The sequence below is a fragment of the Sapajus apella genome, unplaced genomic scaffold (genome assembly GCF_009761245.1).
Source record: "Sapajus apella isolate SASKATOON/1434 unplaced genomic scaffold, GSC_monkey_1.0 scaffold22, whole genome shotgun sequence".
Classification (NCBI taxonomy): Eukaryota; Metazoa; Chordata; class Mammalia; order Primates; family Cebidae; genus Sapajus; species Sapajus apella.
This window is the reverse complement of record NW_022436962.1, coordinates 5,234,413-5,247,210: the sequence shown is the minus strand read 5'-3', so window position 1 is coordinate 5,247,210 and position 12,798 is coordinate 5,234,413. Positions and strand designations below refer to the sequence as shown.

The window sequence follows — 12,798 nt, the reverse complement described above, 5'->3', positions numbered from 1 at the left end:
GTCGCTTCTGTAGCATGTCTCCCTCCCCATTCATCTTGCATGTGCTGCCACACACCCTACACACCGATGCTAATTCCAGGTGGCCTTACCCTCAGTCGCGCATTCTTTGCAGCATGCATGCTGCTGTCTGCCTTGTGCTGGAATGAGCCTGGACACTTCTCATCTCCTCATCCAGCCTTTCAGAACCTAGCCAGCAGGGCCCAGAACTTCAGTCTCTGGAAGCACAGTGCTCTGTCCACAATAACTGCTGGACGAGTTGCTCCTGAATTAAATGGAATCACACTCAGTGTTTGAGGGAGCAGGTTATCATAGGGGTTAAGTCTAAATCCTAGCTCTGCTGCTCACTTGCTTTACTGGCTTTGGGGAGATTACCTGTATTTCACACAGGGTCTTGATCTATCGCCCAGGCTGGAGTGCAATGGTGCAACCTCAGCTCACTCCAACCTCTGGCTCAAGTGATCCTTCTACCTCAGCCTCCAAAGTAGCTGGGACTACAGATGTGAGCCACCACTCCTGGCTAATTTTTTGTATTTTTAGTAGAGATGAGGTTTTGCAGTGTTGCCCGGGCCGGTCTCAAACTCCTGAGCTCAAGTGATCCACCTGCCTCGGCCTCCCAAAGAGCTGGGATTACAGGTGTGAACCACTGTGCCTGGCCAGATTACCTGTATTTCAGTGACTCAGTTTCCTCACTTATAAGTACCAGGATCATAGGATTATTGCGAGCATTAAGTGACGTACTATACATGAGGAACAAGAACAATGCCTTTCACTTACCAAGTGATCGACACTTTTTACGGATAACTGTTAGACTATTGATTCTTGACTTTCCCCCCCACTCCGGGACACTCGAGACCCAGGAGTTCCTAGGAGGCAGCCTCCATCTGGGGATGTTGGAATCCTAGACCCCATGACAGTTTAGGGACCCTGCAGAGAGAAGGCAGGCCCTGCTGGGTGGCTGCCAGCTTTCCCGAAAGGGAAAGGCCTGGTTAGTGGGTCACCAAGGGCAAAGGGAGCCTGTGTCCCCAGAGTCTGAAGAGTAACCAGCACTTACAGTGCTTTTCTGGGAAAGAAGCCAAGGAGTCCAAATCCCAGCAGGCTCTGCCTAGGGGTCTGTTTGGGGGAAGTGGTTCCACCATGGTCATATTTCAGACTCTTTTAAACCTGCCCAGCTGTTGCACATACGTGCATGTAAATGTACCTTTAGTATGTGCATATGTGCTGCAAGCCAGGGAGTTTGTGTTTCTGTGCACTGATCCATGTGAACACACACCATTCACTGCACACTTAGGCTTCACACCCCGACACCCAACCCCACACGAGTCCTAGGGGTTTATGCCACGTGCCGTACAAGCTATTAACCCAGTAGCTCTCACCAAACTTGCCTAAGTCTTGCTTTCTCAACATTCACTATCTTGCTGCTGCTCAGCCCAAGGTAACACTTGATAAGCCCAGTTCTCCATGGAAGCACCTGGAGTTTATAACATTCAACCTCCCAGACCAGACCACATCCAATAGCAACACCCCAACTGGATTACCTTCCAGACGACTCTGGGGTTCCATGAGGACCAATGCTGGGAGCACATACAGCATATCAGGGCTTCAGGCTGCCCTTGTCCCTGCTTTCCACACCTCTAACTCACAAAAGAAAGCACCCCGAGAAGTCCAGAGTGACAGCTGCCTCACAGAAATTAGAAGATGCTGCGGAGAAACCACCACTCCAGTGGCCCTGAAATGTATCATTGAGATGTCTAAAATAGATTCCAGGATGGTTCAGGCCAAGGCCCAGACCCTGCCGAGCCCTGGCCGCCTTGCTGAGGTTTGGCTGGAGCTGAGTTGGAGAACTGTGTGTCAAACATGCACTATACCACAGCGCTGGCAGGGAGAGCCTGGGCCTGCTGGAGCCAAAGCTCTCAGGGGGTGAACCTGGAGACGGACTGCTCCCCATGCTCTCCCATCCCTACCTCAGCACCAGAATGGGCTTGAGCAGTTTGGAAACTCCCAATGGGTCCTCATCCTCCCCTAATGGGAGTCCCACCCATGCAATACACCCCTCCAATTCCAGAGGCATCAAGTCTGGGACAAAAAAAAAAAAAGGTGCTTATACATGGTGCTTATACGAAGCACCACGGTGAAAAGCAGGTCACTCCGCTTACCCCAGGCACACACTGGATGACCATGCCAGATACACCTTTGGCGTAACTCTGCTCCTCCTGCAGCCTGTAGCTGGGAGACAGAAGCAGTTCCTGGGGCATCTTCCCAGTCTGCCCCCTGATCACTGTGGGTGAGAAGGAAGCAAAGACCTTCATTCATTGAACAAGGTGGAACTGAATCCCGAAGGCACTGGTGTCCTGCTTCCCGTAGGAGACCCAGTTCCCAGGGGTGGCAGTGTGGGGGAAGGCGTGGGAGGTGACGTCTGCCTCCTATAGGAGGGAACCTGCCCACCCAGGGCCACTGCACCCCCCACTCCCCACTACTGCTCTTCCTGTGCATGAGAGAAAAGGCTGCAGGCTCTGGGACATCAAACGCATCTGGGTAATCCAAACAGGGTGTGGGGGAGGTCAGCCAGTGCAAATGAGAAACATGTGGCGTCCATTTCCCCTTGTTGGCTGGCTCAGGCTTTCCAGGCAGAGAGAAGGCTTTGGGCTTTGGGGAGGAGAGCTTCCTGGTTGGGCCAGAAGAAAGCCCAGCCAGGTGCTGTGGCTCCCCAGCAGGGAGCTGCTCTGAGATGCTGACATTATGAGGAGGTGGGGTGGGGTCCAGGTGGAGAGCTGGACTCCACTGGGCCCGTGAATCAGGGTGAACAGATCAGGCTTCTCCTATCAGGTCTTGTTCCACAAGAAGACAAATGGAAGAAAATTGGAAGGAGGAGGCAAAAGGAGAAAAGACCAATGGACCATAGATAGGTGTCTGACCTGAAGTATAAGAAAGGGGATCCCAGGAAAGGCAGACTAGCTTCATCTGTCAGCATTCAGAGAGCAAATTCAGAACCATGGGTAGAAATTCTCGGAAGACAGCATCAAGGCTCAACGACGAAATATCTGTCTAATAATGAGTGCTTTCCAGGAAAATAAGGTAGTGAGCCCTCTGTCACTAGGAGAGTGTAAACGGAACACCCACCTGCCTATGATGCTATAATGGGATTAATTTTGGTTTGAGGTGGGTGGCTCAACTAGACGATTTCCATTCTAGAGTTCTATGAAAGCTCAGGGAGGGGTGAGGGAAGTGGCGTGCTGTGAGGAGAGAAAGTGACTTGGCTGTCCCGGAAGACACTGCAGTGTGCTGCAGAGGTGACTGAGCTGCAGTTATGCAGCCTGGGGGCTCTGCTCAGCCCGCTCAATGCAGCACGGGCTCTCCCATGCACCACATGGAGCAGCCTCACCGTCACCTTCGAGGTCAGAGGCTGTGAGGTGTGGTGTGTGTGTATGTGGAAGGTTAGCTGCTGAGAAAGGCAAGATTGGAGGTTAGCAGAAGAGGAAGGATCTGTTGTTTGCAGCCTGTGATGGGGAGGGTAGTAGGGGGTGGGCAGTGGTAGCCACAGTATCAAATTGGGCAGAGAAAATGGGAAGCAGGGGGAACAAGGAGAAAGTGTTAGGAAACATCTCCAGGTGACTTGGTCCTGCCACCCATTCAATCTAGGTCTAGAAGGGGCCGTGGCCTGGGGTTGGAGCCATCAGTGACAGATGGCAAAGGGTATCTCCCTGGGTTGGTTTAAGCCTCAGGGAAGCAGAGTAGCTCTGGGCACTTCTCCATGGGTACTTTCTCCCCAGAGCAGAGGAACTGCCCCTAGGACCTACTTACTCATCCGTGCATTACTCTCAGAAGCAGAGCATGGACTGTGAGGACAACAGCTTTGCCTGCAGCAGTCAGAACAAGGCAATGCCCGAAGGAGAGGAACATGACCTGGGTGGAGGCCCAAGCCTAGCCTTGGAAGAAACTTCCCGGACATAGTGAAAAAAGAAATATTCTCGGTGCTAACCTGGAGGAAGGCAAGGAGGCCTCACAGCCCCAAGGCTCTGTGCCAGTGCCTTCTCCACATACACACACACTCCTGCAGGCTGCTGCACCTTGCCCCAGCCCTTCCTCCTGCCTGTGATTCCACAGACACCCTCCATCACTACTGCTGCTGCCCAGGGGAAAGGCAGAAGTGAGCTTTGTCCTCACTCTCCTGCGAGGCCTCAGGGAGCCTGAGGGTGTTGGATAAGCTTCCATATATCACCTGTCTGTTCTGGTTTGGAGAATTCTCTACCCATCCCAGCCCCACAATGCACTGAATACAAAGGAAAACGAACACAATTTCTTTCCCCTACTACTCAAAGTATCCCAGAGCACATTCTCTGGAGCGACTGACCCCCTTGTACTACCCCTCCCCCCAAAAAATTCACAGCAATCAACTGGCTTATAAATGAATAGCTTCCTGCCTTTCTTCCTCATTTCTACTTGGCCTGCACTTCTGAGGGTCTAACTGTTGTCATGGCAACCCCTTGTGTGGGTCCAGACACCTTCATGAGGAAGAGGGACTGGGAGGTCCAGGTTCCTGGGTTATTTTATGCCCTGACCTTGGGCAGTCTTAGCTGTCTCACTTTGCCCCCTTTTCCTGGAGGACTGAAGGAGGGAACAGGAACACCTAGGGTGTCAAAAGACTGGTTTTGCTCTGAGATCCTTAGGTCCAGGGCTGACGAGGCAGGAAGATTTGGGATGCTACTGTAGTACACACGGTCCCTGAGTTGTAATTGTTCGGCTTCTGATTTTTTGACTTTATGATCATATGAAAGTAATACGTTGGGTAGAAACTATACTTCTAGCACGCATACAACCATTTTTACTTTCAGTATTCAATAAATTCGGTGAAATATCCAACTTCATCATGAAATAGGCTAATATAAGTGTTCTGAGCACGTTTAAGGTAGGTTAGGCTGAGCTATCATGTCTGGTAGGTGGGGTGTATTAAATGCATTTTTGACTTACAATATTTTCAACTTACAATGGGCTAATGGGACATACCCCCATCATAAATTGAGGTGCATCTGTATTTTATTGCTCTGTATTAATACAGGCTCTCTTTAAGCCACTTGGGACATTTTCCAGGTCTGATCACCTTAATCTACACCCCTTCCCATCCCTATGGAGTAAGGATGAGTCATGGGAGGATCTCTTCCACTCACAAATGAGGAAAGTGAGGAGGTCTCAGAGCTTAGGACTTCTACACAGAGAACTCAGGAATGCAGCCTCCAGCTCAGCCCCCAGACCCAGGACAAGGGCCTGGTGGCCTTTCTTCCAGAGCCAAACTGCCTGATGTGAGTATCAGGCCAGGGTCCAAAGGCATCTGATTCCTGGAATTAGCCCATTTGCCCTTGGTACTCACCCCTCAGTCTTCCAAGTTTCTAGGGTTCCCCAGTGGGACCCGAGTTATTTGGCAGCTTCCAAGGTTAGCGAAGGGACAGGGAGCCTGCCTAGACCATCTGGGACCCCAGCTGATTTCTGGGAAGGGGATGATCAGGTTTCAGTCCTTCTCTTTTATTACAGAAAGGCTCTGACTGGAAGCTGCCTCACTCCCACCCCCTCTCTGCCTCAGAAATTGGTTCTTGGCAGCTTCTTGGATCTAGGATGGTCCTGGGGAGTGAATGTAACTAGACACTGAGCCTCACGGGTGGGGACAAATGCCCAGTGTCTTCAGTCACAATCCTGAAACATCAAGGCACCATTTTTCTCCCCAAAGGCCACCCTGCTCTCCACTGAGGGCCTGTCTGATACCTGAACCCCACCTTCATTGGTTCTGAAGACAAATCCCTCTGTGGTTCCCCTCCCTCTCCCCCTTCCCCAGGCAGTCTGCCCTCCACCCTTCACTCAGGGGAAAAGCTTAGTTTGGAGGTCACCAGCTCCCCTCCTCTCCTTCCCACCACTGTTGGACACCAGGCTCTGCCTTGCTACAGCCTGAACCAACCCACCCAACTTTGGGTCCTCTCAGCTGGAGACAGGCAGGTTTGGGAGTTTCCATGCTTCTCCCCCGGACCCCAGAGAGGTAAGCCCCTCAGCTCTCTGTGGGGTCATCGAGGCAGCTCTGGTGGCCCATGCCCAGTAGACATGGCCTTGGGCAGGTCCCTCTGCCCGCTGACTCTTCCTCTCTCAATCAGGTCTCCTAGGAAGAGCTGCAACTTAGGGCTCAGGAGATCAGTGCAGAATCTCCCTTCCACCGTGAACTCATAGAGGCCTTTAAGAATCTCAATGCTTTTGACTCTGCATTTCCCCAACTGGGAAGTGGAGGTGTTCCCTCCTCACTTCCAGGTTTGCTAAGAGGCTCCTGTGTCAGTGTGCTTTGAGAAGTGACAACTGCTGAGCGGGAATAAGGAACCACAGCTCAGCTTCTCCTCCTCTCCTGCCCTCCCTGCTCCTGCCATCCTTCCCACTCCTGCCTCTCCTCCCCACTCCCTAGCCAGCTCAGGACTGTTTGGCTCCTCTTGAGGAGCAACTAAGAGGGCTTCGATGGGCTGTCATCTTCTGGGACAGCGAGAGGACTTCCAGGTCTGGGGAGGGCCTAGAGCAGCTAAGTCATCCCTAACAAGTACTGCTCTGACCTTGGAAAGGGGTCTGCGCCTTCTACTATTCTGTGCCCTGATGCTCCCTTGCCCTCACCAAGTCCCCCTCTCAGTCTGACACACACACACACACACACACACACACACACAGTCCCTTCCTCTCCCACCCCGCTTTCAGTCCCTCGGCAGGCCTCTCTGTAACAGGGGTCAGCTGCATTCTATCCATATCCCTCCTTGGTGCAGGAAATTGTTTCATTAATTCTTTCCCTTATTGTCTCTCTTGCCCCATTGGACTACCGGGCTGGGCCTCTGACGGGCTCAGTCCCACACTGAAGACCGAACGGCACACTCCCTTTGCAGAGTGAGGCTGTCTGGTCAACTTCTGCACCCAACCAGCCATCCCCACCTTCAGGAGGGGCTCCCCGGGGAAACGCCGGCTCTTCTTTTGCCCTTGTCCAGTCTCCCGATTGCCTCTCAAAGGCCATCTGCGGCCTCCTGCGTGAGGATCAGTTCTCCAAAGCCCCAAATCCTTGCCCCTGTCATCCTAGCCCGCACAGGAGTCGAGGCTCCCTGGGAAGACTGCAGCAGGTCGAACCGGTCTCCTCCGGCTTTGCATTCTCCAGGGCCGCCCGGCGAGCTCTCGCATCTTCCCCACCCGCCAAGCCCGTCACTCGGCCCCGCCCCTTCACACGCGCATGGGCACGCCCCTTCCCAGCCCCCAGCGGGCGGGCAGCCTGCCGGGTACCCAGGAAGCTCGGGTCCCTCGGTGCCGGAGGACCCACATCCCAGCCACCGCAACAAGTCCGCGCAGCCAACGCAGCTCGCCTGGGCTCCAGGCCTCGCCGTCCTTGTCCCGTGGGCCCAACAGGGCCGGTGCCAGTGCCCGAGGCACGGCCGCCTGGCGTCCGGCACATCCCAGATCTATCCCTCTCTGAGGGCAGGGGCTCTCCAGAGAGAGAAAGAGCAGTTCCGGGGCCCGTTCCGGGTTTTTTTTCATAGATTCTTCAAGCATGGAGAACAATGGAGCAGCTCTGCGCTTCCTCCACTCGAGCAAGCTTTGTTCCTCCCTTCCCGCCTGCTTGGCTTCCATTAGCCACAGGGCAAAGGCTCCCCGGTCAAACAGGAGTCTCGGCGCAAAAGCCCAGACCTTTCCACGCGCCCTAAAAGACCTACGGGTGTAGGGGTTGGGGCAGAGCCGGGGCTGAGGTGTAGGACGTACGCCCAGATGCGCGCAGCTGGCAGCCCGCCCACCCCCGGCCTTGGACGCTTCTCTTAGCCAGAATCCCCACACCGGGAAATCCGACTAGCTCTCCCACTCGGGATCCACAGAGGAAGTGGAGCCTCGGCTGTGTCCCGCGGCCAACCAGCCCTCACATCTGCTCTCCCACATCTGTCCCCTAGATCCGGGCTCTCGCCGGACGCTCCCCTTGCAATGCGGGATGCTCTCGTCAAGCGCAGGCCACACCAAAACGGAGGTTTCCACCAGTCCCAGATTTTGCCGTATTGGGATTCTCGCTGTATTTCTGAGAGCCTGTGCCTCCCCCACCCCATTGTCCAGCCTCACCTCGGGCAGGCCAGAGTCGAGCCCGGGTTCCCGCCTGCAATGTCTTTAAGAAGATACACTTGAGCCATGCGCATCTGGAGGTGTGCCAGCTCAGCACATCTGGGCGCAATGCCCCTCACAGCCTGCATGTGAACAGGAGGGCCCTCCGGGAAGGCGCAAGGGGAGGGGGCTTCACTTTCCTCACACCTTCCCCAGCAGCTGGTTAGGAGAAAGCCAGGGGCGGGGCGGGGCGGGGCGGCAGGACTTACCCAGCATCTGGCTGAAGAGCAGCTGCTCCAGGTCTCCTAGCACGGTCACCACCAGCTCCGGGTCCACCTTGAGGAAGGCGCGCTCCTCCTGGCCCTTGGCGGAAGGGACGGGCCCAGAGCTCTTTTGCGCCTTGGCCTTGCTGGAGAGCAGCTCGTCGTCGGATTTGCCATCTTCGCTCACCGCCGCCTCAGGCGCCTTGCTGAGCGGCTTGACCTCCGCATAGGGTCCTCGAGGGATCCGGCTCGGCTTTCCCAGGCTGGGCGCGAGCGGAGCCAGGGGGGTCTTGGCGCCTCCCGCCGGGCTGCCCTTGGCCTGGAAGAGCGAGTGCTCTGACTTGGACAGCGTCTTGGACATCAGCGGAGCTTCACGGCCCTTGGACCCCACCTTGCCTAAGCCTTTGGGCGCCTTGGCCATATCGTCGCTCCACTCCGGCTCATAAAGCTGCAGCTTTTTCTCGGAGTCCGTGAGAAAAGAGAGGTTGGTGAGCGACTTCTGCTTGCGCAGGTTGGAGGCTGGCGGCCCTCCGGGGACACGGCTGTCCACGCTGCCGGACTTGAAGACCTTCAGCTCAGCCGCGCTGGCCTTGGCCATGCTGCCGCTGCCGCCCGGCGCCTTGGCGCGCTTGGGCAGCATGCCTTTGCCGTCCGCCGTCGCCGCCTTCCTGCCGGCGCCCCGCGGCTCGTCCGCGCCCTCGTCGCCGCCGCCGCCGCTCAGCTCCACCTCGGGCTGCACGCTCTTGACGCTGCTGCCCAGCATTCTGCCCGCGAGGAGCGCATGGACGATCCGCGCGTCTGCAGGCACGGGGGGAGGGGGCAGGGGGCGGGAGCGCAGGAGAAGGAGGCGGGGGAGGAGGAGGGGGAGGGAGAGGACGGAAGAAAACGAGGAAGAAGGGGAGAGGAAGGGGGAGGGAGAGAGGGAGGAAGGAGGGAGGCAAGCCGAGGGCGCAGGGGGAAGAAACGCGAGGAAGGAAGCCAGGAAAAAGGAAAGAGCAGGGAAGCCAGGAAGCCGGGGAGCGATAGGGCGGGGTCGGAGGAAAAGGGGCGGGGCGGCGGGGAAAATACAAATTAAAATTTAAAAATCAGTCAAAGGAAGGATGGAAGCCCCGCGGCTCCTCTGACGCCCAGCGGTGCTTCGGTGTCCGGATCCCAGCCCGCAGCCTGCCTGCCTGTCAGTCCCGTGGACACCGCACTGCCGGGCAGCACCCCGACCGCACTCAGCCAGCCAGCCCGAGCAGAGGCTGCAGGCTGCGGCTGCGAGAGGAGGAAGGAGGGAAGGGGAAGGCGGGGAGCAAACAGGAGGAGGGGAGCGAGTGTGCGCACGGGGAGGGAGGTGGGGGAGAGAGAGTGTGTCTATTTCTGGCTCGGGAGGGGGAGGTATCTGCGAGCGGAGCTCCAGGGGCGGATGAGTGGGGGGTAGGGGGGAGATAAAGGATCCGACCAGTTTTTCTCCCAGCTTTCCGCGTAGAGGCAGGGCTGGTTCTTGGATTCTCTGAGGGCACGGGTGACCCCCTGCCGTGTCCAGGAGAAAGATCTGTTGAGGAGGTGTGGAGGTGCAGGTAAAGGAGACGGGGAGAGGGCGGCTCAGAATTCGGGAGGGAGAGGGCCCGTGGGCCTCGGAGAGATATCGGAAGAAGGATGGAGGAATGATATCCAGGGTGCCCGTTCCCCTCCCCCAACCCCAAACCGTCTTTGGTTTTCCCCCAGGAAACTCCCAGTCCCGCCCTACTTCAATCTCTGAGGCTCAAGGTTGCCCTGCGGAGCCCAGGAGGTAGGGTGATGGGGGTAGGACATGGGGGACTTGGAGAGAAGAGGCCCAGGGTTGACTGGGGAGAGGGCTGAGGGCTTTGTAGGGGAAGAAGTAACTCTTGAAATCAGGAGATTGGGTTTCCCTTCCACTTAACCACATGACCTTGTCAAAGTCATTGAGCCCCTCTGGTTCTGTCTTCTTTTACGGTGGTTATAATACCAGCTCCATAGATAGAAGATCTTTGGAGCTGTAAAGGCCTGTGTCAAACCAGGGAATCAACAGGAGGCTTTGCCCTGGGTTCCCTGCCTGCCAGAGCTAAAGCTTAGCTGCAGAGTGCTTTCAAAAGATGTTTCCCTAGCCTTTCTTCCTTCCCTCCTACCTGGGCCTGGGGACAGGGATGGGGTGGAGAGGGAACAAGAGCCAGAGGGAGTAGGCCAAAATTTGCCTGGGACTGTACCTCAGTAGAGGGGACACTGCCCATCCTCTCATGGCCTCCTAAGTCAGGGCCAGGTTGCCTGAGCAAAAGGCTCTCAGGAGAGGTGAGGGACAGGAGAATGTGGAGGCGAATTCTCTGAAAGCAAAGCTTGCTCCAGGAGGGGTGGACCCCAGATGGAGCCACACTCTAGGGATTGTACAGCCCATTTTGCCAGAATGTGGTAACCATCAGATGATCTCTCCACCCTGAACACAACCTCCATCTCTCTAGCTCCTTTCCTCCCTTTCTCCTAGAATCTGAAGAATTGCGTGTTAGTCTCATGGTTCACGCACTCTTGTAACACTAATCATCGCCTCCTGCCTGGTGTGAAATGTATCTGTGTCTCTGTTTGTCTCCCCCACCAGCACAGAACCTCTCCCAGTGTAGAACCGTTTTACTAAGCACCTTGAATGGAGCAAGTGTTGCAACTGTGTTGGTTAAATGGACTTGGAGGCCTGAGCACTGTCCACTGGGTCTGTACCCTGCATGACTCTTGGGTTCTGGTGGTATCTCAGGACTATCTGCCTTTCAGATTGAGATACCATAAAATCTGCAAAGACAGGGATCATAGCAGAAAGGATAAGTGACACTGAGAATATAGAGTTCTCAAGTGGAAGGGTGTTTGGTAAAAGGCATGGACTCTTGGCTAAGTCTTGGAGACACAGAAAAAGATGGCGACTGTCCTGGAGGAACTCTGGACTCTTGTATTTCCTGTCTGGCAGGGAATACAAAATAGACAATACAAGACTTGGGGAAATAATAATCCTGACCCTGTGAAAAAAGCAATGTCACACACATCAACACATTCATCTCAGGTAGACATAGTTGTGTATGTTCTAATTACAGGAATAACAAGAGGAGTGGAGGACAGGAGTTGGGTGCAAAGGTTTACGAGAGGATTCTGTACCGTCTGCAATGCACGATGCACACTGGCTTTAGAGGCTCGTGTCTAGCATTAGGAAACTCAGGGGAGGAACCCTTCCAAATAGGAAATCACAAGCAGTGAAGAACTGGTTAAAGGGATGTGAGTGGCATCATGCCAGAACTTGGCCGAGGCACAGAAAGTACCCAAAGGATGAGGACAATCATGGGACTTTCTTTGGGTACACACGAAGTACCCATGCTTCTGTCCAAACATGAGGTCCCAGCTCAAGCAAGGGATCAAGCCCCACCTTTGTTGTCAAATCTTTCAGTAAGTACGACCATGCCCTTCCTCCCCCATCCTGCAGGCTACTTGTAGAGAAGTCACAAGCCATCACTTCTACAGTCTTCATCCTTACTTATTAGCCATTCTCTAATTTACACAAGATGCCCCTAATTCAACCACGAGAACCATACCTTTCCTAAAAATAGCAATTTAAGAATCTGACAACACCTATTCTCTGACTTGCCCAGTTACAGTTGTTCTTACTTGTCTCGATATCCTCTCTGCATGTAAATTCATCTTTTCCTTAGCAGACAAAGGGAAATTCACTGCCTACCATCCTGGCCAAGAAAGCTTATTTTCAGTGTGTATAGTTTCACTGTGACACATTCCACCCAGTGTATACTGCTGTGAGCAAAACCTGGTTCCCTCACCCCGGTTTAATTTGGTCTCTTGTCTCTGACTCTCATCATGCCTTTAGGTTAGTGCCTCTCAAATTCTTTAGAACTGCTCCAAACACGGTTCCACTTGTTGCTCTGTCCACTTGCACTTCCTTGTCACCTTATGCCCCCTCCCCAGGGCCTGATCTTCCTTCCTTCCTTCCTGGTTATCTTGCTCTCTTATTTGATCTGGTGTTCTGGCCTGGTCGCTTTCCCCTCTCTTTATTCCTCTTTCTTCCTCTGTACCTCGTCTCACGCTCTCATGGGATATCCTACTCCCCAAATCCCAAGTCCTTTTGCTTCCTTCAATAAACAGCTCCTGAAATTCTGCTTCTTTTGAGAAGAGAAAAAAATGTTGTCCGTAAGAGAGGCCTCCTCCCTGCCATCTAAACCTAGTGCTCCACACTCTCTCCTGCATGAAATGTCACCTGTCGGTTTATAACACTGAAGCGCTTTCTATGCACATCCCATGAGTTAATCCAGTGCCAATCCCCTCGAGCGCCAGTCTCTGTGCACTGTCATTCTTTAAAGGGCCTTGCCATGGCCAGGTGCTGGTCCCTTTAAATGGCCATCTTGGCATCCAGGAAATTTCTGACACTCCCTAATGTGACCTCTCCCTTTATCTGGCTCTTTTTTGATTCTTTTCA

General features: G+C 54.4%; 1 protein-coding gene across 8 annotated transcripts in view; it reads right to left on the bottom strand.

The window, feature by feature from the left end:
• Positions 1–12,798, bottom strand: part of NAV1 (neuron navigator 1) — a 274,917-nt gene that overhangs the window by 161,634 nt on the left and 100,485 nt on the right. For 7 of the 8 annotated variants that reach the window (XM_032288714.1, XM_032288716.1, XM_032288718.1 and 4 more), the window contains exon 4: positions 8,346–9,137. The exons of the other annotated variant lie outside the window; for it this stretch is intronic. In XM_032288714.1, coding sequence (XP_032144605.1) covers positions 8,346–9,137 — 792 coding nt within the window. The remainder of the gene's footprint in view (positions 1–8,345; positions 9,138–12,798) is intronic. 8 annotated transcript variants of the gene reach the window in all.